Genomic DNA, 24376 nt, shown 5'->3' on the forward strand with positions numbered 1-24376 from the left:
CCATCTGAGGTAGTTTGGGCTGAGCTTAGAAATAGGAACGGTGACGTCATCCTGTTAGGAGTTTTCTACAGGCCTCCTAATAGTCCTAGAGACGTAGAAGAAAGGATTGCGAGGATGATTCAGGAGAAGAGTGAAAGTAATAGGGTGGTTGTTATGGGGAACTTTAACTTTCCAGATATTGACCAGGAAAGCTATAGCACGAGTACGTTAGATGGGTCGGTGTTTGTCCAATGTGTGCAGGAGGGTTTCCTGACACAATATGTAGACAGGCCAACAAGAGGTGAGGCCATACTGGATTCGGTTCTGGGTAACGAACCAGGCCAGGTGTTAGAATCGGAGGTAGGTGAGCACTTTGGGGACAGTGACCACAATTTGGTGACTTTTACTCTAGTGATGGAGAGGGATAAATGTGCACTACAGGGCAAGAGTTATAGCTGGGGGCAGGGAAATTATGATGCGGTGAGGCATGACTTAGGATGCGTGGCTTGGAAAAGTAGGCTTCAAGGGAAGGGTGCAATCGATATGTGGAGCTTGTTCAAGGAGCAACTACTGAGTGTCCTTGATAAGTATGTACCTGTCAGGCAGGGAGGAAAGGGAAGTGTGAGGGAGCTGTGGTTTCATAAGGAATTGGAATCCCTTGTTAAAGGGAAGAGGGCGGCCTATGTAAAGCTGAGGTGTGAAGGTTTAATTGGGGTGATTGAGAGTAATAAGGTAGCCAGGAAGGATCTAAAGAGAGCTAAGAGCGGCAAAGAAGGAAAAGTCCTTGGTTGGTAGGATTAGGGAAAACCCAAAGGCTTTCTATAGGTATGTCAGGAATAAAAGGATGACTAGGGTAGGAATAGGTCCAGTCAAGGATAGTAAGTGGGAAGTTGTGTGTGGAGGCTGAAGAAATTGGGGAGACACTGAATGAATACTTTTCGTCAGTATTCACTCAGGAATAGGACATTGTTGCCGGTGTGAATATTGAGTCACAATTAATTAGAATGGATGGCTTTGAGATATGTAGGGAAGAGGTGTTGGATGTTCTGGAAAGGGTGAATATAGATAAGTCCCCTGGGCCTGATGGCATTTATCCTAGGATTCTCTGGGAAGCAAGGGAGGAAATTGCAGAGCCATTGGTCTTGATTTTTATGTCCTCATTGTCTACAGGAATAGTGCCAGAAGATTGGAGGATAGCAAATATGGTTCCCTTGTTCAAGAAGGGGAGTAGGGACAACCCTAGTAACTATAGGCCGGTGAGTCTTACCTCTCTTGTGGACAAAGTCTTAGAGAGAATTGTGAGGGATAGGATTTATGAACATCTGGATAGGAATAATGTGATCAAGGATAGTTGGCATGGTTTTGTGAAGGGCAGGTCATGCCTCACAAACCTTATTGAATTCTTTGAGAAGGTGACTAAGGAGGTGAACGAGGGTAAAGCGGTAGATGTGGTGTTTTTGGATTTTAATAAGGCGTTTGATAAGGTTCCCCATGGTAGATTACTGCAAAAAATACAGAGGTATGGCATTGAGGGTGAGTTGGAGGTTTGGATTAGGAATTGGCTGGCTGGAAGAAGACAGAGGGTAAGTAGTTGATGGTAAAGGTTCATCTTAGAGTGCAGTTACCAGCGGTGTTCCGCAAGGATCTGTTTTGGGACCATTGCTGTTTGTCATTTTTAGAAATGACCTAGAGGAGGGGCTAGAAGGTTGAGTGAGCAAGTTTGCGGATGATACGAAAGTCGGTGGAGTTGTTGACAGTGAGGAAGGATGTGGCAGGTTACAGCGGGATATAGATAAGCTGCAGAGCTGGGCAGAAAGGTAGCAAATGGAGTTCAATGTAGCTAAGTGTGAAGTGATTCACTTTGGTAAGAGTAACAAGAAAATGGAGTACTGGGCTAATGGTCGGATACTTGGTAGTGTGGATGAGCAGAGGTATCTTGGTGTCCATGTACACAGATCTCTGAAAGTTGCCACCCAGGTAAATATTGCTGTGAAGAAGGCATAGGGCGTACTGGCTTTTATTGGTAGAGGAATTGAGTTCCAGAGTCCTGAGGTCATGTTGCAGTTGTATAAGACTCTGGTGTAGCCGCATCTGGAGTATTGTGTGCAGTTTTGGTCGCCATACTATAGGAAGGATGTGGAGGCACTGGAACAGGTGCAAAGGAGGTTTACCAGGATGTTGCCTAGTATGATAGGAAGATCATATGAGGAAAGGCTGAGGCACTTGGGGCTGTTTTCATTGGAGAAAAGAAGGTTTAGGGGTGACTTGATAGAGGTGTACAAGATGATTAGGGTTTAGATAGGGTTGACCATGCGAACCTTTTTCCACATATGGAGTCAGATATTACGAGAGGGCATAGCTTTAAATTAAGGGGTGGTAGGTATAGGACTGATGTTAGGTGTAGATTCTTTACTCAGCGAGTTGTGAGTTCATGGAATGCCCTGCCAGTAGCAGTGGTGGACTCTCCCTGTTTATGGGCATTGGATAGGCATATGGAGGAAAGTGGGCTAGAGTAGGTTAGGTGGGCTTGGATTGGCGCAGCATCGAGGGCTGAAGGGCCTGTACTGCGCTATATTTTTCGATGTTCTATGTTCTATTCAGGTAATTTTCTAAGAACTCTGGTTCAAATCCTGCCACAGCAGACGGTCAATAAAATCTGGAATGAAGAGTCCTTTGGGCAATTAGGGATGTGCAGTAAATGCTGGCTCCCTCATCCTGTCAATATATTTTTAAAAATATATATTGGGATGTCTTGTGGATTCACTGGTTCAAGTCCTATTCCAGGCTTTGCTGGCCACAAAAAAAAAGCATTGTTGATGTGGTTCAACAATCAATGGATCAGACTGCTGAGCATTCCAATACTTCTCTACTATTTGTCATGGGGACGGGGAGAGGAGGGGAAGAGTGATTGATTGGTAGAAAATTCAAGCAGCATTTGTTTCGTTTTTGCATGCTTATGATTCAGGTTTCAAGATTGACTTCCTTTTCTTGGAACTAGGGGATTTCTGAAATCTATTCCAGCTGAGTATCTGTTCTTTGTTGTATGCAGAGACATGTTTTCAGTGAAGGACACCAATATAAGGACAAACACGTGCACGTTCTGCAGATCATTAGTAAATGTATTGTCATTTTCGAACAACAATTTGATGTATGAAGCTCTGTAGTATTGTATTGGAAAGTTTGCATTTCAAACTACCATCTGAATGTATGACCTGTGGATGTTGGGATACAGTTGGGATTTCACACAAGACATTGTGTAAGAATTTTGAGGGGCAGAGTAGCATCATGGTAATACTGCTGGACTGGAATCCAGTTAAATGTTCAAGGATGATGGGTTTGCATTATATAAACTTAAGAACAACAGGCAGGAGCAAGCAATCCTGCCCACTCTCCATAACCCTTCAATCCATTAAAACCCACCGTATCCTGACCTGGTCTGACCTACATGTGACTTCAGACCCACAGCAAAATGGCTGATTCTGAAAAGGTCCAGCAACAGCTTTTCAGAATCTTCAAGGGTGTCATCAAGGCAGAGATTGATAATTCCTTGCGAGATCAAGAATTTAAGGGCTATGGGGAGAGTGCGGGTAAGTGGAATTGAAATGCCCATCAGCCATGATTAAATGGCAGAGCGGACTCGATGGATCGCACGGCCTTCCTTCCATTCCTGTCTTATGGTCTAACACTTTGTTCAAGAGCAATTAGGGATGAACAACAAATACTGGCCTCACCAGTGATGTGCACATTGCTGCTCTTTGTTTTTCATTGTCTTGCAAAGAGTAGACAACTTATTGCAGATAGTCTGCCTGAAGTATGATGTTGAATAGATGTTTTTGCCAACTTGGAGGAACAAGTGAAAAACAAAATGTCTGAACTCTGAGAATTCTAGACTGACTTTAGCAGTGAGTGAGGGTACTCCTTCATCATGGAAGCAAACCAAGTCTCAAGAGGACTAGCAATGCTAGTTACTGATGTAGACATGTTTATGGTCAGGGAAGATGTGTTTAGAGCTCTGTTAACTGTTAATCAGCTCTGAGTCCTTACCCCATTTACATTCTCCTCACAGTAAACTAAAGGTGGCATTCAAAATAATGAGGGAATTTTTCTTTGCCCTTAAAATAAGCATGTCTTCCACATTATCTCCTGAAGTCTGTCAGACTAGCAGTACTTTCAAATGTGCATGGCTGTCGTTTAGAAATCTTCACAGGCATCATTCACCTCGACAGCCACTGAACAGTTGTCATAGGAGGCTTGTCTTCATGACTTGTTCACAGACATGACTATCTACAGACTGTGTTTGCCACACTTTGTAATTATCAAACAAACTTGTACACAATACAAGCTGCTGCTTTTAGTGCTATCACAAGTTCTGATTATGTGACCACTTGCAGTTAGGTGATCAAATCAATTAACTTTTCTATTATTTAAGGATGGTTTAACGTTCTTGAAGCACAATTCATCTCCCTTCTTCTAAATACCTACCTGAGCTGGATTCCTGCGATTTACCCCTTTGCTCTGAATTTTTATTTAACTGACTGAACATGCTGCAGGTCACTAGGTTAATCAGAAAAGTGCACAGTTAGTGTTGGCACCAGTAGACTGTCACTGGCAACAATGGATGGCACTGTGGTTAGCACTGCCGCCTCACAGCATCGGGGAACCGGGTTCGATTCCACCCTCTGGTGACAGTCTTTGCGGAGTTTGCATGTTCTCCATGTGTCTGTGTGGTTTCCTCCTACAGTCCAAAAATGTGCAAGTTAAGTGGATTTGTCATGCTAAATTGTCCCATAACATCCAGGTGTGTGCAGGCTAGGTGGGTTAGCCATGGGAAATGCATGGTTAAAGGGACAAGGTAGGGGCATGGGTCTGTATGGGAAGCTCTGCGGAAGGATGGTGTGGATTTGATGGTCTGCTTCCACTCTGTCAGGATTCTGTGATTCTTAAGTGTCCGGAGGAAGTTCTTTCTACTTAATCTCCTTCATTTTTTGAATAAAATGACCTTGCATGCAAGAAACAAATCAAAATCTGAGTGACTTGTCCTATGAAGCATAGTTTTGGATTAGTGGTGCTGGAAGAGCACAGCAGTTCAGGCAGCATCCAAGGAGCAGCAAAATCAACGTTTCGGGCAAAAGCCCTTCATCAGGAATAAAGGCAGAGAGCCTGAAGCGTGGAGAGATAAGCTAGAGGAGCGTGGGGGTGGGGAGAAAGTAGCATAGAGTACAATAAGTGAGTGGGGGAGGGGATGAAGGCGATAGGTCAGGGAGGAAGGTGGAGTGGATAGGTGGAAAAGAAGATAGGCAGGTAGGACAAGTCATGGGGACAGTGCTGAGCTGGAAGTTTGGAACTAGGGTGAGATGGGGGGGAAAAAGGGAAATGAGGAAACTGTTGAAGTCCGCATTGATGCCCTGGGGTTGAAGTGTTCCTAGGTGGAAGATGAGGCGTTCTTCCTCCAGGCGTCTGGTGGTGAGGGAGCGGCGGTGAAGGAGGCCCAGGACCTCCCATGTCCTCGGCAGAGTGGGAGGGGAAGTTGAAATGTTGGGCCACGGGGCAGTGTGGTTAATGGTGCGGGTGTCCCGGAGATATTCCCTAAAGCGCTCTGCTAGGAGGTGTCCAGTCTCCCCAATGTAGAGGAGACCGCATCGGGAGCAATGATGCAATAAATGATATTAGGGGGCGTGCAGGTAAAACTTTGGATGTGGAAGGCTCCTTTAGGGCCTTGGATGGAGGTGAGGGAGGAGGTGTGGGCGCAGGTTTTGCAGTTCCTGCGGTGGCAGGGGAAGGTGCCAGGATGGGAGGGTGGGTTGTAGGGGGGCGTGGACCTGACCAGGTAGTCACGGAGGGAACGGTCTTTGCGGAAGGCGGAAAGGGGTGGGGAGGGAAATATATCCCTGGTCTTGGGGTCTTTTTGGAAGTGGCGGAAACGTCAGCGGATGATTTGGTTTATGCGAAGGTTGGTAGGGTGGAAGGTGAGCACCAGGGGCGTTCTGTCCTTTTATGGTTGGAGGGGTGGGGTCAGAGTGTGGAGGTGCAGGATGTGCAGGGCATCTTTAACCACGTGGGAAGGGAAATTGGGGTCTCTAAAGAAGGAGGCTATCTGGTGTGTTCTACCTATGAAGCATAGAGTCAATAAACTCTCATTTGCATTCAAATTTCCATTTTAAAAAAAAGCAAAATACAACAAATGTGTAAAGTTTGGTATGACTTTTCCTCAATTCTGAAGTAGTCATACTGGACTCTATGTTTCTCTCTCCAGAGATGCTGCCACACCTGCTGAGTATCTCCAGCATTCTGTCTTAGACCAGTGGGAATTGACGATAAAGTGTCCAAGAAAGAACAAAGGCAATGGGATTTTTATCCTTGTGGAGATTACTCACAGTAACTCTGTCATTGCTACATTAACACTACTTCCTTGATTCCTCAGGATCAAAAGGAGTCTTAAATTTTAAACCTAAACTGGTCAGGTCACTCAAAACATTTTATTAAAAGAAAATTGCAAATGGAAAAATCAGCAGGTCTGGCAGGATCTGTGGAGAGAAGACAAAGTAAATGTTTAGGGTCCTTTTTGCTGATCTGAAGAAGGGTGACTGGGTCTGAAACATTAACTCTGTTTTCTGTCCACAGATGCAATCAGAACTGCTGAGTTTCTCCAGTCATTTGTTTTTTGAAAATTTTTTTTAAAAAAAAAAGAAACAAAGGAAAGATAATCTTGCAGGGATATTACCAGCAAACAGAGTAGTTTTTCACCGGTGGGAAGGTGGTCAACCTGTGTATAAACTCTGCCATCTTGCTGATGGTATAATCGTGCATTTTTCTTTCAGTCAGAGATACCCCATTTGAAAAAAATTCTGCTTGTTAAGTGATTTATAGAGCAGGACTTGCTAACCTATGGGTCACTACCACCCCACCAGATTCTGAGGTGACAAGCTGAAATTTTGGGGTTCTGAGTCCCAGGGCACCAATGGTTGCCATGGAGCTTGGATCGAATGTGACCAACTGGGAGGCCTCCTTGAACTTATTTTTAAATTGGAGAGTGTGGCCTAATGATCAGATCTTCAAGGCTTGAATGCTGCTGCCTAAATAAATGGTTAAAGGTAGGACTTTTACATGAAAGTTTTTTGAAAAGAAAATTCCAAGTCATCTTCAGCCAGCTCTCCCTTGCCCTTCTCCCCTCCCTAGGGTGAAGCTAAGTCGGAGGCAATATGTCTGAGATCATACTGGGAAAAGTTGCTGTGGAGGATATTTAATGACACTGGAGAGTTGTGGAGTTAGTGTATTTCTACTCCCAATATAGTCTACTTATACCTCATCACCTCACTCTTTGTTGACACACGATACTGGGGCCTTGGGTTATTTGGAACTGCCTTGATTCATGGTGAACTAGTCAAGTTAGACTTTAACCAAGAGGCCCAGTTGACAAGTCTTTGTAGAATCCTCCAAGAGAATACTTGGGTGAGTCAATTTTTCAAAGTTTTCCAATAATTAGGGGGCCTACTGTTCTCTCACACTAAGAGAAAATATTATTTCAGGCTGAGTTACCGATAAGATTTCCCTTTACTAAATTGTAGATAAACATCCTGTGGCCCTTGTTTAAGGTTTTATGGAAACAGCTCACACCCAATCACCCAAATGGAATTGCCAAATTTATGCCGAGCATATTGCTATCAGTACTGGGTGTATCATAACAAAAATCTTTTCCATAGTCTTTGGATGTTAGATTAGTTGCACTTAATGAATTGCCTAATTAATTAAACATATTTCTGACTGACATGATACTTGTCCCATCAGTTGTGGCTCCCATTGACTTATCCAGAAGATCTGGCATAATTAATCACTATGGTAAAGCATTGAAGATTGAACAGCTCAGATGAGCCACTCATTTGACAGTTAATACTAGGGAAAGCCTGCCTTTGCTGTCCGCTGTTTTTAAGAACTGTGCCCAAACAAACAGTAACAAAATCTCAAATGAAATAATTCAACATTAAAGCAATGGAAGGTGATCACTGCAGCTAGTTAGTGAGGAAGATTACAGAATGATTGTGGTTACTCTAAGATTGAATGAGCAGGTTTTTCACCGCTGGGCCCTGGTTCTACACTCAGGATGAAATGCAGATTTGGTAACTCGTGAATATCACCGAGAGGAGTTGTGGAAGGAGGCAACTCATTCTGTTGGATTGTCTCCAAAAGCCTGTGCAGTCTAGCATGTTGGATGGGCAAGATAGAGCAATGTTGTATTTTAGAGAAAATATCTACAGTATCTTTTTTTTTGCTTCAGTTATCTGACTATGTACAACAACCCCCACTTGGAATAGGGAACGAAGCCTGTGCTGTTGCATCAGTCTGATTAATACTGGACGCCTGAGGAGTCTGGGCTGCTGTTGCAGTGTGCTAGTTACACATGTAATGCAGTTGAGAGCCACAGGTCATGATTGAACATTCATGGGAGATGGGTATTATTGGCTGTGCCAGCATATATTGCCCACCCTAATTACCCCTGAAGATGGTGGTGAACGGTCTTCCTGAATTACTGTAATCTATTTGGTGTAGGTAGACAGTACTATTAGAAAGAACATTCTGGGATATTGACCCAGTAACACTGAAGGAACAATGATATATTTCCAAGTCAGGATAGTGTGTAGCTTGGAGGGGAATTTGTATGTGGTGGTTTTAGATTAGATTACTTAGTGTGGAGACAGGCCCTTCGGCCCAAGAAGTCCACACCAACCTGCCAAAGCGCCACCTGCCCAGACCCAGACCCATTGCCCTACATTTACCTAACCTGCACATTTTTGGACTGTGGGAGGAAACCGGAGCACCCAGAGGAAACTCACGCAGACACGGGGAGAATGTGCAAACTTCACACAGTCAGTCACCTGAGGCGGGAATTGAACCTGGATCTCTGGCACTGTGAGCAGTACTAACCACTGTTCCCATGTATCTGCTGTACTTGGCCTCCTCGGTGATAGTGGTCATTGGATTGGAAGATGTTGTCTAAGGATCCTTGGTGAGTTTCTACAGTGCATCTTGTAGGTAGTACACACTGTTGCTACTGAGGTCTGGTGGTGGAGGGAGTGACTGTTTGTGGATATGGTGCCAATTAAGTGGGCAGCTTTGTTCTGGATGGTGTCAAGCTTCTTGTGTTGTTGGAGCCGCACCCATTGAGGAAAGTGGGGAATATTCAACACAGTCCTGACTTGTACCTGGAAGGTGGGTGGTCAGGCTTTGGGGAGTCATGAGGTGAGGTCCTTGCTGCAGGATTCCTAGTTACATTTCATTTATATTAAATCCAGTTCAGTTTCTCGTCAGTGGTAACCTCAGGATGTCGATGACTGAGGTCAGGTCAATGGGAGGTGTTTGGAAGGATTTGTAGATTGTTTGGCAGATACCATGGGTGTCATATCACTGTATTAGAACCTCCAGCACACTACTCACTATGTCGCAAGATTTTATCTATTGTAGATTATCCACCAAATACACGGCTGGACAACCAGCCTTGCCTCCTTACTTCTTCAAAACCATCTGGCACATGTGACTCCTATTCTTCTGGTTGCAGAGCAATAGAACCCTTTACCTCTTTCAATCTCAATTTCTTCATTGTTCAAAGCCAAGTTTGCCATAGGTTTATCTTTGTTTTTGATTGTTCTTTCTTCAACTCTTCCTCTTGGCTACATTCCAGGGGAACAACAAAGGCCATGGTAGCCCTGGATGATGCATCTTGTATTCTAAGCAGTTCAATTAAAAGTCATAAAAGATTCCTCAATCCAGAATCTAAATATTGCAGGTGCCAGAATTGGAAACAATAACAAAAGCTGCAGGAAACACTCTGGTCTAGCAACACGTGTGGCGCGAGTAGAGTTCACGTACCAACTCTTTTCAGCATGTAAAGGTTCAAATGATTGTCATTTTTTGAGTCTAACATGCTGTTTCATATTGTTTTTGTTTCTCTCTTCATTTCTAGACCATTGAACCAGTGGACAAGCTACTTCGGAAGGTTGACCCCAACCGTGATAGAGAATCATGGGTAAAAGAGCACAAGACAGGCCATATCCGGCCTGTGGACATGGAATTATAGACAGCAAGCCCATAGGAGGGCTATAGTTATATTTCCCCCCCCCCTCCCCCCTCACAGGCATTGACTGAGCAGTTAGATTTTGCTGGTCTTCAAATGAATGGATTGAGTCAAGGATACGACGTGCAATGGAAGTTACAAGTACAAGCTCATAACCCAGTGCCTTTTGTGTTCATGGAACAAAAAAAAAGTTTAAATATTTAGCCATCTGTGTCAACTTTAATAAGCAGTTTGTTTTTTTTTCTGTGCTAATAGGAGTTTTCTTGTTATCAAACTGCCTATTCACCAGCAATGGTGGAAAAGCTTTCTCTTGCATGCTAAGCATGTATATATACAAGAGTTCTTTGCTGTCGGTGATTCCACCTTCCCCTCTTTCTCCACCCCTCCCCCCTGCCAACTACTCCTTACATTCCAATAAATAGTGCAATGTGGTTGTCCTTCGATCAAAGTGGGAGCTTTCACGTGAAAACCAGTTTAGCTTTGGTTAGAGTTCCAATCTTCTATTTTTCCCAAATTTCACCTCCCCATACAAGTTAGCCAGATAACATTCTTAGTAGCTGATCACAATTGAGCGGGATCACAGACTAACCTGGACACAAAGGGAGGTTTGCAATAACTAAAATTGATATTCAGTAGATTTTAATGAAAGGCTATAAAGTTTGGTGTGCAATGCATCATGAACTATCTATTGCTCCTTAAACTTGTGAAAACGAGAACAAATCAGAAATGTCCCAAGAGATTGGAATTCTATGCCTGAGGTCTTAACTGTTTTGAGTGAGTTAAAGTCAGGCCTTCCAGTTCCAGATCTCTCATGTTGAAGTCAATTTCTACAGGGAATCTGGCTGAGGGGAAATGCTCCAAATTGAAGCTACAATGGCAGGACTTTGACAGGTCAACTATTGAAGGTCCAAATTAATCTTCTGTAGAAAGATCACTTTCATTCTCTTTTGTCTTGGTTGGAGTTTGTTACCATGGTGATTGGTCCTTTTTAGATAGTTTATCACACTCTTCAATTCACTTCACCTTACACTTGAGAAATGTGTACAACCTACTGCTGGGAGGTAACACCATGGGGTCTCTCATTTATCCTCTATTCACTTCTTTTCTACAACCTTCCAGTCAGACTTGATTGGTTCCTTGGGTGACCAAATCTCAAATAAGTAATATGCACTAATCAATGTTTTGAGGCAAGTTTTGCTGTAATCTTTTTGTTTAGAATAGTTTTAATTTTGTCTGTTATCTGGTGGCTCACTCACCCTTTGCCTGAACCTTCTGAGAAGGGATATGTTGACAGAAGAGTTTCAGCCACAGAAATGTTCATTTATCCTTTTTAGAAATGTGGATCACACCAACAAACGTGTACTATGGCTTCCAAAGGATAGAGCAGATTTCTAGATGAAAATGTTATGTTGCGATGCTTCCAAACTTGTTAATGCCAACCAGTTAAATTTGCAGGCTTGTAGACAGTTGAGTTGCCCTTGTCCAATGAGAATATGATTTTGTGCCCATAATTGTTTGTTAGCTTATGAGGACCCAGCACTACTGCTATTCTAAGCTTTTCTTTAAATAATGCAAACAATTTAAAAATAAAACACCTAATTAACAGTTTACAGGAAAATTACTTAGGCACATTTTGTCAATCAATGTATATTGGGGGGTGGTATTAACATTTACAACTTTAAGCAAAATTGCTACTTGCATAGCTTACCCACTGGGTTTCATAAATCAGTGGCATTTTTACTATGGCACAGATTCTCTACTTAATTGAAATTCTATGATGTACCGTATAACAGGGGTTTCATAGTTTTCCATAAACCAGCAATCACTGAAGGTGAGGTTTATTATCCTAGATGTTTTCATGTGAAAGTACCCCAAAACGAATTTGACCAAGCTGTAATTACAGCAATATAATGGTTCCTATTTAACACTGTATGTTGCTTTGAATATTGTGCAAGTTGTGATACATGTTCTATCTAGTTAAATTGATATTAAAACATTCACATTATAAAAGCAACTTTTTTTCATTGAAAGGCTATCGCTGCTAAAACCTGAACATTTTCCATATAATAAATGACATCTTGTTGAAACATTGCCCTCAAGTGTGTTGCAGTAGATGCTTGCAATGTCTGCTTTAAATACCTCTGGGTCTTGTTACGTACAATTCATATTTCACACTAACCGCAAGTGCCACCAAATGTTCTCAGCTATGCAGATCGCAGCTGCTAATGGGAAAGGCTTGTTTATAGGTCTGCAATACCATTTTACAAAACCAGCATGTGTTCCTCCATCTTATTGACAAAGTGCATCTCAATCAGCAGTGCAGCTTATTGATACTGAACCTTTTGAAGATTGCTCGGACCTTTATTCATCATGTTGGCATAAGTTATAACTAGACATTGCGTTGCATTTATCCGGAGAAACTATGGAAGTTGTACAGCAAAACTCTACCAAAGTAAGAGCAAGCATGATCAGGGTTGTCACCCACATTGCCAACTGTAGCTCACTGTTATGAAGTCAGCCATGCAGCATCCAGCCAATCACAATCTCAAACTCAACTAGTCCCACCTGTCTGCACTTGACCCATGTCCCGCCAAATACTTCCTATTCATTCTAACTGTGCCTGCATCTACTACTTCCTCTGGAAGTTCAATCCACACACCAACGACCCTGTGTTTTTAAAAAAGTTCCCCTCTCACCTTAAAAATATGCCTGGTGAAAAAGACATCTATCACCCATCTTATCTATACCTCTCGTGATTTTGTAAACCTCTATACAGGTCCTGTCTCAACCTCCTACGATCCAGTAAAAAGTCCCAACCTCCTCTTAAACCTCTCCATCTTAATAATATCAAGAGATTGAGAGTTCAACTCCCTCAAAACTTAGCTGGAATCTAAAATGAAGCCCATAATTCAATCACTGAGCTCTGTTTCACCTCAACGATTCCCGAGAGTTACTGCCTATTTCATAACAACCTTTTCACAAAATCATAGATCACAATCTAGACTTCAGGCTCCTAATCTCCACAAACATTCACTGGCAGAAGATGAGGATATTTTCCCTTCTATACCTTTCGGTATGTACCCCAAACATCACGATCTTGTTAACCAAGACACTAACAAGTCACTTAACGTTCAGAGATACATGATAATGCACAGCCCTAACTACTACTTCACAAACAGCTGCTGCTCCCTTCCTCAAAAAATAATTCCGTTCTAAGAAGATTACATTGGTTTATTATATTTTAAAAGGCACAATAATATATTCACAATCACCATTGATTATACAAAAGGTATAGGATAGAGTAAAATAAGGACTCGCTGCAGAGAATTCCATCCACAATTATAGGCCAATTTAAAGCTGTACTTAGATTCAACCAAGCAGTCCACCATATATATAAAATATATAAATACAATGCAGTTTTCAGACATATAGGAATGCAATTGTTTAAAATTACAACATTTTTATGACAGTGTGGTTTTGAAATACAAATCGGCACTTTGAAAGTGACTGAGGAATCTACCTAGGAACCTAACAACTAATCTCTGAAAGATGGAGTCAAAACATGGCAAACCACAACTGGAACTTAGAAGAGCTGATCAGATTGAATGGCTTAACTCAAAGTTAGTTCATCACCGATCAGCAGATAAGGAGGAACACCTGATCTGTTGGTATCATGCAATACAGTGTCAACAGTATCCTGACCCACTGCTCCCAATCAAAACGCAAAGCCAGGGTGCATTTCATCTCATTGAACAAAAGCAATTACATGTGGAAAATACATTTTCTAAAACAGCTTTGATGAAACGTCACTTGGTAAGATGGGTTTATTTGATGCTCCTACCAGTCTGGATGTCCAGTTAACAATGGAAAGACGTCACGTCAGTTTGTGGGCAGTTTCTCCAGTGGTCAGTGGTGGCTGCCTTTCTTCCCCCATGTGGGGTATTTCCCAGGAAAAGTCTGGGTGTGAAATGGGGCCTTTTCTCCTGCGAGTCAGTCCACAATCAGCTTCTTCAGAGAGTTAAGGTAGGTCGGAATGAGAGAGGTGGACTCCTCGTCGTTCAGAAGTTTCTCACCTCGTCCCTCGGAGCCAGTGGAGCTCGGCGATCTGACTAAGGTGGTAAAAGGGGAATTGTAACCCTGGAGGATAAAGCAGAGAAAGTCAGAAAATTATTTTGGTGACACAATCCATGTGTTTTGATGTGTGTCTGTTTGTGTGTCTGTGGTGCTCTCTGGATTTATGGAAATAATTGAGTCTCTCAATGTCTCAGGCATGCTTTCCTTCACTGGACAGGGTATGAGTACAAGAGTTGGCAGGTCACATTATAATTGTAGAGGACTTTGGTTCGGCCACATTTGGAATACTGGTCACCACGTTACCAGAAGGATGTGGATGCTTTGAAGAGGGTGCAGAGGAGGTTCACCAGGATGTTGCCTGGTATGGAGGACACTAGCTATGAAGAGAGGTCGAGTAGATTAGGATTACTTTAAATTATAAAGATGGAGGTTGAGGGGGGGACCTGATTAAGGTCTACAAAGTCATGAGACGTATTGAAGAGTGGATAGCAAGAAGCTTTTTCCCCAGAGAGGGAGACTCAATTACTAGGAGTCACGAGTTCAAGGTGAGGGGGGAAAAGGTTAAGGGAAATACACATGGAAATTCTTTACCATCTCTGCTGGCAACGTGTTCCAGGCACTAACCACCCTCTGCATGGAGGTGGGCACGATGGCACCATTTAAGATAAATCTAGGACAGAATCACGAATAGGCAGGAAGTAGATCCTTGGAAAATAGGCAACAGGTTTAGATAGAGGATCTGGATTAGCACAGGCTTGGAGGGCTGAAGGGCCTGTTCCTGTGCTGTGTAATTTTCTTTTTGTTCTTTGAGACCTGATAACTTCTCACATTCCAAACTCAGAGCAACCTGGTGAAGCAGTTAGTGCCATGCTGCCGTTTCCTCAACGGGACTGTGCACAAAAAAATACAAAAAAAGGACTCCCCATTGGGCCTGGAGCCCGTCTTGCTATTCAATATGATCATAGCTGGGTCAGAGTCTAACAGCACAGCAGGTCAGGCAGCATCAGAGGAGCAAGAGAGTCGATATCTCGGGCATAAGCTCTTCAAGAATTCCTTTTACACCAGAAGCTAGAGCAGATTTTAGTCCCTGTGACAGTTTCTGACCAATTACAAAAATGAGTCCATCAAAACCTTCCAATATTCAGAGCCTTTGACGGTTCTGAAAGCCACGTAGTTGCCATAATTTTACATTTATTGGGCAATTAGTGGCTAGTTGTGGTGTGTCAGGATTCTCGAGACTTCCTGAAAGATGTGCATCAGGATATGTCCAGTCCATGACTACCTGAAGACTGGGCATCTTGGGCCTAAATGCCACGCAGCTTTCTGCTGGACTAGATTGGATCCAAGTGCTGAATTCTGAGTGCACTCACAGTCCTGCTACAGAGTGTGGGCCTAATATAAGAGTGCTACCTTGTTTACTGCTGCTGTGCAGAGGGTTTTGTACTACACCGGGAACCCTCCTTGCCTGAAAATCATGTAGCTTTTCAATCAACATACTGCAGAGGTAGCATGAGCTTGGCCCTTGTCTCTGCGACAGTTTTGGCATCTTTCTGATAGTGAACATTATAGTGCTGTCTTGGAACAGACACCTCACACTGTCAAAACACGGCACCATTAACTGGGAAAATGCTGTTGAGTCTTGCAGTGGACAGTGGGTCCCCAATGACACATTGATTTGTAATTCAGTGGATAATAGGCACTTTGTGAGATATCTCAGAAGCCTTTGATCCAGACATCTGTCTGCTCTCATCAAATCTCAGATTAGCCGCACATTAAGATGTGATTCAATTATCATTTGGCAACCAACTCTTCAATTCAGATTTCCCTGACAGGTGGCTTGGGTACATATCAGCCTCACTACATTAAGGCTTGTAGGAACACTAATATTCAAAATCAGGGAACATTTTAACATTATCTACAGGATTCCTCCAGCGTAAACTGATGCAAAGCAGCGGAAAAAGTACCATTGATAGGAACCTTGCTCATGGCCCTTGTGACAGGCAAATTCTCCAGAGGTGTGCAGACAATCCAGCCTCTAAGGATTACCTCACTTGCTTCTGGGAGACCTTTGCAGAGGCACCAGGAATTACGACTTGTGACTGTGCTATCGGTCACACTAGCAACTAATAAATAGCTGAGCCAGGTTAGGACAGGTGCTATATAAATGCACGCCTTGCCTCCTGCATGAGGAAGGTCATTTTGCAGCGGGAAGTTCTGCTGATTTGAATGGAGGACGACTGCAAGTGCTGAGGTCCTAGGAAAACCCCTCCTTCCACCCCCAATCAAACACAGACCATTCACTGTATCAAAGGATGAAACGAGGCAGCGGCAACACCTACCGAGGAATAGCCTTTGCCAAAGCTGGCCCGGTTCTTGGTCCGTATTTTGGTCAGTGCCGCCTCGGCAATGTCAGCCCGCTCCTCTGCGTCGTCCAACTCATGAACCGTCTTTCGGTACTTTGCCAGATTCATGTTGGCTTGCTCTTCCTGGCGGGCAGAGAGAGCGAGAGATGGTGAAGGGAGGCCAGGAATGGGAGTCTCTGCACAGCTGACCCTCACCTCTCCATCGCGGTGGGCTGTGGTGGCCTCATTCTTCAATGGAAATGACAGTGAAGCCTGATGCCATATCGTCTCCCAGTGCTCTCCCTCCTGGATCACAGTACAGCTTACCACAGATCTCCAATCCCAGGGGGTCAGAGTTAACCAGGTACGACACACAACACGGTCAAAATTAACACACTGCAAAATCACCACCACCCTCCCCCACCGCTTCTAAATGACTAAATTTATCAAACATCAAGTACACCCCTATGGGTTCCTCACTCCATCTGACAGGAACTTGAAAGATCATTTGGAATCTCTCTGATCTCCAATGGGCAAAGATTTCTCAATCACAGTCAACCAGTAAATGCCAAGGAACAAATCAACATGGAAGACAAACCATAATGATTAGATTAGATTAGATTCCCTACAGTGTGGAAACAGGCCCTTCGGCCCAACAAGTCCACACCAACCCTCCGAACAACAACCCACCCAGACCCATTCCCCTACACCCAACACTACGGGCAATTTAGCATGACCAATTCACCTGACCTGCACATTTTTGTGACTGTTGGAGGAAACCGAAGCACTCAAAGACACGGGGAGAATGTGCAAACTCCACACAGACAGTCGCCCAAGACTGGAATCAAACCCGGGTCCCTGGTGCTGTGAGGCAGCAGTGCTAATCACTGAGCCATCGTGCCCCCCATAACAGTAGGAAAAGTTTTTTCGCTCCGTTACAGACAACATAAATTACAGTAGCTACAGTAACTCCATGAGGCTGTTAATCCACTTCTCTCTATCCACTTATTAATAAATACTTGTTGAGCTAGGAGCTGTGTAGCATGAAAAATAACCACAACCATTTGATAGAAAATAATCAGATTTTCTTTAAACTGCATCAAGTACCACAGTGTTTTACCCCCAAGTCTTGCAACAGAACCATCTCAATAATGACACCCTGTAACTGTGCCCAGAACGTCCTGATGGATTGCCATCCGATTCTTTATCGCCAACTGTCCCCCTACCTCCATCTACCCACCAGCTTTGGATGTTTAAAATGGGAAAATTGCAGAGACTGGAACATTACAGCCTGTCTCCAATCTTTCTGGGCTGTGACAGAGAAGCATGGCCCATGTTTGACTGAAATACAGCCAGCCTGTCTCATTATTGATGACTGGGTCCCAGTAGGTGGGGTTGTAATACTGCACACTGGGCTCCCAATCACACTGCTAACAACACCATTACCAGATGACTAAGGCGGTCCGAACTGGGAATTACTCCAGTAATGTTTTATGTGCACTTCCAGCAGCAGTTTAAAAGGATGTTTATTTTGTTTATCATCATTTCAGCTTTGTATTTAGCTAGAAACCCTGTAACACCAATCAAAAAGAAACCCTATGGAGTACATTTTGAGTGTCTTTGTTGGGATTTGGTGGTAACACAGGGAGATCCATTTTGAACATGGTTTCCTGCCAGGTCTAAAATGGCCACCATTTACAGGCAGTAGGCCTCCTTTAATCTGGAAACCTAGGCCTTACAACATCAAGAGTCTCAGAACTGGTCAAAGTGCAGCCTGTGAAGGGTTTGAGCTCCCAAATGCACCCACATTGGAAGCAATGAGGCCTGTTCAAAGTGTACTGTCACTTTATATTCTGGAGCTTGGAGGATTCGGACCCATTGAGAGTCTAACTGATGTTGCCACATCATGGAATCACAGAGCGTCACAGCACAGCATGTGACCCTTCAACTCATTGTCAAACAGTTATCTACTCTATCCCCACTGCACAGCACTTGACCTGTAGCCTGCTTTGCCATGATGTTTCACAGGATCACCTAAATACTTCCTAAATATTTCAGGCACTGAGAACCAGATATGTACCAACCTCTGGGTGAAAGATTCTCCTTAAATGCCCTTAAACTTCCTGCCTTTTACCTTTAATCTACCCTGGTTCCTCCACCTATTCATACCACAGAAATGTCACGCTATAACCATTACCAGTCAGCGGCAATCTAACCAGCCCCCTGGCCACTTGACATTCAATTGTGTTATCATCACCAAATCCCCCACTGTCAACCTTGGGGTTACGATTGACCAGAAATTCAACTGGACTTGCCACATAAACACAGCAGCTACAACATCAGGTTAGAGGCTGGGAATCCTCTGCTGAGTAACTCACCTTCTGACTCCCCAAAGCCTCTCCACCATCTACAAGGGACAAGTCAGGAGTGAGATGAAATACTCCCCATTTGCCTGGATGGGTGCAGCCCCAACAACACTGAAGCAGCTCGATACCATCCAGGACAATGCAGACTGTTTGACTGGCACCACACCCACTCCCTCCACCACCGACACTCAGAATCAGCAGTGTGTACTATCTACAAGATGCACAGCAGAAGTACAAGGACCCTTAAACAGCACCTTCCAAACTCATGACCACTTCCATCTAGAAGGACGCAGGCAACAGAAATATGGGAACACCACCACCTGCAAGTTCCCTTCCAAGCGGAATTGGAAATATATTGCCGTTCCTTCACTGGCTCAAATCCCCTTGTGTGTGCATACCCACACCCTCCATGGACAGCACTGGTTCATCAAGGGCAAAGGCTCATCACTGCTTTGTCAAACCAATCACATGCCAGCCGCTGCCCTCGCCCCTCATACGCCCGTGAACAAATCTAAATAAAAATTAGGATTCTGTTTGCATATATTCTGACTAATTTTGAGCACAGCCTGTCGGAGCCACCTCATTCTCGAAGTGCCCCGGAGAGGGAAGGCCTACTCACCGCTTCCTCCACCTGTCTCTTGTAGGCCTTCAGCTTGTTCTGGAGCCTCTCGACCAGCTCCTGCATGCGATGCTGGTTCTTCTGGTCCTCCTCGGCCTGGAAGACTAGCTCCTTCAGCCGCCGCTCATTCTTCCGCAGGCTCTTCACTGTCTCACCGTGGCGTTTCTGCTCCCCGTCCAGTTCAGTTTCCAATTCTTTCACCTACAGCAAGGGGGCACCGGTTAGCAGCTTGGCTGGAGGCCGGAGGGTTCAGCACCGACTCCACAACGACAGACTACATTCCATTCTGGCTTTTACCCGAAACGTCGATTTTCCTGCTCCTCGGATGCTGCCTGACCCGCTATGTTTTTCCAGCACCACTCTAATCTCCAGCATCTGCAGTACCCCCTTCCGTCTACATCCCATTCTGACTGAACCCCAGGACCATTCTCATATCAAGTGACAAATGAATATTGTTCTTCCAAATAAAAATGGAGATCAATGTTCTGATGTAAACAGGAATGAGACAAAGGCAGGAAGTGGTCGCTTGACCCTTCAGAAGCAATTCTCCGTATGGTAATGCTGATTTTTTTTTGACAAACCTGTTTGGACATATTATGAAAGCCCTCTGGCGTATGTGGGACCTGGTCTAAAGATGGGGACACTACCACTGCACGACAAGACCCCTATCTCCATACAGTATAAGATGACCACTCTGTCCTGTCACAATCCTGTCATGAGCAAAGTCTTACAAATGTAGCCTAACCCTTCGCCAATTAGCTTGTGTTGCTCTTAATGAGAGCTAGAGCATGACTGAAAAAACACTTTATTTTATTTGTCTTGACCCGATCAAGGTGAAACTCTTTTTTTGCCAATTGCTCTTGTACTGATTGGAGTGAAGAATGAAATATGGTGTGTCTAGAGTTACATGGAGGTCAGGCCCGGTCAGGCCAGGAAGGGGCAGAACACAGTGACCCACTTGAATTCTTGTCCCCTTGATCATTGGTGATAGTTGCCATGGTCACCATCATCGAGATGAGCTCGGTGTCGGAGATTTTTTTATTGGATTTACAGCCACAGAGGGATTCAAAACCCTGACTGTCCCGGAGTCAGTGTCATCACTCTTGTACATGAGCACACCTCTAGTCAGCACAGCCTCAGGTGGCAGTGTCTCTCTCACTCTAAGAGGGACTCTCTGCCTGGCACTGACATTGCGATGATATAAAGGTGTCCTGTACCTTGCTGCCGGTAAAAAAGCTCAGGAGTCTGTTCAGCTTCTTCCTCCAGCCCCTACCTTCCAGCTGGGTAAACTCCAATGAGAGCTGCAGTGAGACACACAGTCACTTGACAGCTCTAACCCCCGCACTAACTCGCACCTGAAACCCACGTTCTCACCCGGCCTTCCAGTTTCTGAATGATTTTCTTGCCCCCCTTCAGGGCCAACTGCTCAGCCTCTTCCAGCTTCATGTTCAGCTCCTTGATCTGTGCCTCCAGGCCCTTCTTTACTCTCTCCAGGTGTAGGGTGTGCTCCTGTTCATGGTGCAGCTCCTCAGCTAGTCTGACCACCTTAAACAGAACACAGCAGCAGGGGTCACTTTAACAATCTCTGGCTGCTTTACATAGAGCAACACTACCCCCTTGTGGCTGATCAGTGAATGAGCAGAAACGCAGTCAAAACTCTGGTCCCACCTGAAATAATATTCAGCCACATTCCCCTCTCATTCACACTGACACAGACTTACATTAAAGACTTTTCATGACTTTGGACAGACTGTCGACTGAAGGGTTGATGTGGACTGATTGGGCCAAAGGGATGGTTTCCACACTGTAGGGAATCTAATCTAATCTAAAACCCTTCTGAGCAGCAAATGCCACCCCCTGGTTCAAGTGAAGATGTACATTTCTTAGATTGGGTTGGAATATCTGGTCGGCTTGGACAAGTTGGACTGAAGGGTCTGTTTCCATGCTGTACATCTCTATGACTGTATAATTTGTTATAAGTCAGTCTTCGGAGTCTGTAGTTAGTCAATCAAACAGTACCCCTTAAAAGTAAACTGTGTGCTGTTCCAAAATTGACCGATTAGACTGAAAGGAAAAGGATTCTGAATTTTAAAAGCATATTTTAATTGAGAGATGGGACACGATAGTGAGATAAAAGCAAAATATATCTGTTTTTATTTCCGATTGCTGGCAACTAAGTGTCGGTGAAACTGCTGGCGTGCAAACAGTTGTGGAGATACTGTTAACATCAAGTGTGGACATGACTCTTCTACAACCTTCTTCAGAAAAATATATGTGGACAAACACCACACCGAAACTTACCTGTTCTAGATTTTATTGGTGAGTGTAACTTTTATATAATTGAAACCTCATGTAGTAATGGTTTTATGCTAAGGGGTGGATCTGTGGGGTGGACGAGGAGAAAGGGGAAGAGGATAAACAGGGTCAGAGTCTGCAAGGCTGGCATTTCTCATTTCGCACCACCCCCTCCACCCTGGTCTCTAGCTGCAGCTATTCACACCATTCGAGGGGACTGCTAGCTCAGATTCCCACAAATTCCCGAAAGAGAGTGATATAGGACATGGGTGGGTGTTGGGATGCAAAGGGTCACGGCCTCAGCATTTGCTGACCTGGCAGTGTCTTGGGATTGGAATGGAATGGAATGCGGCCAGCAGGGATCAGGTTTTACTGACCTAGTCAGGGCTGGAGAGAGCGAGCGAGAGAGACACAGACAGACAGAGACAGAGACAGAGACAGAGAGTCTGAGAGAGAGTGTGAGAGAGAAAGAGCATAGCTTCAGATCTGGCTGCAAAGACAGAATGACCGGACAGCGATTGGAGCTACTGCTCATGATTGTCTGTGGCGCCCAAATTTAATGCAGTCCTTACTCCCCCCACAAAGCCACCACATCATACCACCGCCACTGTCCAGCTCTCCCTCAGTGTTAGCAGCCTCAGGGCTGGGCATGCACCCATTCTGAATGCAGTCTCAACCTTAAGCTGCTCTTTTCCACCCAGTGTGAGGCAACAACACACTGGCTGATACTGGACCCCTTTAAATATATAACCCAAGGTTACTGCCGCTCGTCTTGCCCCACTATGTGTACTTCTACAATCATCCAAGTTTACTTTCTTCTCGAGCTGCTGTGTCTGACTAGTCTCAGACGGGTACCTGTACAGGGGGGGGGGAATCTAAAACTGTGGCCCTGGATCTCCACAGCTCTCCGCCCCTTTACTGGTGGTCACTTTTATCTTAGACTTGGACAGGTTTTAGAGAACCTCTGGCTACTTAAAAGTTGTAAACAAAATGTGCTTTTTAAAATGCCTGTCAGATGTTTAAATAAAGCTTGCACTGATGTTACTGCAGGTCTGTGCTGTAAACATACTGCCCAGCAGCAAAGTGCAATTCACAGATTTCCCAAACATTGCACTGGAACCTGCTCACTGCTTCATCCCAGCAGCATAGAGCGATACCGCCACCTGCTGACTCTTTCCAGAACTCCACTAAACCACTGGCAGGTAGCTCAGGGCTGTCAGTCATTCAGTCAAGCTGTTTCTGGTGGCATTAGAAGCTGCAAAAGATCCGCAAATAATTTACTGTCGGAAGCAGCTGGCAGACACGTTACTACTATTTAAAACTAAATGTAATGGAAACCTTGATCTTGTGTAGGAAAATCAGCCGGGCTCAAAATATGTAGGCCCCATTAGACTCGGGTTCCAGGGAAATACTGAGTGTGCCTGGGATTGTGGACCACAGAGTAAGTGATAGGACACCACCCATACAGCACGGTGCTCCCTCAGTGCTGACCCACCGACAGCGCGGGGCACTCCCTTTACACATTCAGAGCTTTCACAGCTGGAGGCAGAAAGGATGAATGCTCATGCATGCAGGAATAATTGGGATAACGGAGAAGTTGTGGTTCTGTTCGCCAAGCTGGGAATTTGTGTTGCGGACGTTTCGTCCCCCGTCTAGGTGACACCCTCAGTGCTTGGGAGCCTCCTGTGAAGCGCTTCTGTGATGTTTCCTCCGGCATTTGTAATGGTTTGAATCTGCCGCTTCCGGTTGTCAGTTCCAGCTGTCCGCTGTAGTGGTTGGTATATTGGGTTCAGGTCGATGTGCTTATTGATTGAATCTGTGTCCACAAACTCCCAAGCACTGAGGATGTCACCTAGACAGGGGACGAAACGTCTGCAACATAAATTCCCAGCTCGGCGAACAGAACCACAACAACGAGCACCCGAGCTACAAATCTTCTCGCAAACTTTGAATAATGGAGAAGTGTTTGGACAGAGGGGCTGAACAGTCAGCTGAAATGGGCCCGAGTTGCCTTAGCCATTCTCCAACAGCGATATTATCAACGATGCCAACATTGCTGGAGAAAAGCAGCAATGATTGTTGTTGGAATAATCCTTCCCCTCCCCCTCAATGCCAGGAGTGATGAAGAGTATGGCTCACCTCAGAAACAGCCTTCTTGGCTTTATCGTCTGCTCCTCTGAACTCGGTCGTCAGTTCCTCGTTCTCTGCTGCAATTTGCTGCAGGTCAGATTCCAACTTGCGTTTGACAACAGTCGCTCCTTGAAACTGGGAAAGGGCAAAGGTCAAAAGTGGTCATGACTGTGTGAAACATCTGGGATTATACTGGACTCAGTCTCCCCTTCACACTCCTCTGTTGAACCGGCCCCAGGAAACGATGCTGCAGCAAGTTCTGGCTCCTTTGTGGATATGTGGCTGTATACCCCTCACTCAGTGTCCTCCCTCCCTCCTGCCCAGCCTGACGGCTTCAACAGTTACCCCTCTACTCACTGTCTGCCATAGCGGGAAGGTGCTGAGTCACCTCTAAGAGGCCCAACAGTACGAACCCTTCCCCACCTTCATAAGATGGCACTTTTAACAATAGGGAGGGGTGAATGGGGAAGACACGGGTGAAACTCACAATCCTTTGAGGATACAA

The 24376-nt window shown here is 44.6% G+C and overlaps 2 protein-coding genes across 16 annotated transcripts in view; one reads left to right on the plus strand and one right to left on the minus strand.

Annotated features, from left to right (window-relative positions):
• LOC132827854 (growth arrest-specific protein 7-like) overlaps positions 1-12114 on the plus strand; it is a 459456-nt gene extending 447342 nt beyond the window's left edge. Inside the window, exon 14 of the mRNA XM_060844608.1 lies at positions 9935-12114. Coding sequence (XP_060700591.1) covers positions 9935-10048 — 114 coding nt within the window. The 3' untranslated portion in view covers positions 10049-12114. The remainder of the gene's footprint in view (positions 1-9934) is intronic.
• A 319-nt stretch (positions 12115-12433) lies between these two features.
• LOC132827667 (myosin-16) overlaps positions 12434-24376 on the minus strand; it is a 289190-nt gene continuing 277247 nt past the window's right edge. For 10 of the 15 annotated variants that reach the window (XM_060844287.1, XM_060844292.1, XM_060844289.1 and 7 more), the window contains 5 exons: positions 23881-24006; positions 20821-20991; positions 19447-19647; positions 16459-16605; positions 12435-14182 (listed from right to left, as the gene is read on the minus strand). In XM_060844287.1, coding sequence (XP_060700270.1) covers positions 14036-14182; positions 16459-16605; positions 19447-19647; positions 20821-20991; positions 23881-24006 — 792 coding nt within the window. In that variant the 3' untranslated portion in view covers positions 12435-14035. Of the gene's footprint in view, positions 14183-16458; positions 16606-19446; positions 19648-20820; positions 20992-23880; positions 24007-24376 lie in introns of all 15 variants that reach the window. The other 5 variants (XM_060844286.1, XM_060844285.1, XM_060844290.1 and 2 more) reach the window with 2 other exon arrangements.

Source organism: Hemiscyllium ocellatum, chromosome 25 (genome assembly GCF_020745735.1).
Source record: "Hemiscyllium ocellatum isolate sHemOce1 chromosome 25, sHemOce1.pat.X.cur, whole genome shotgun sequence".
Classification (NCBI taxonomy): domain Eukaryota; kingdom Metazoa; phylum Chordata; class Chondrichthyes; order Orectolobiformes; family Hemiscylliidae; genus Hemiscyllium; species Hemiscyllium ocellatum.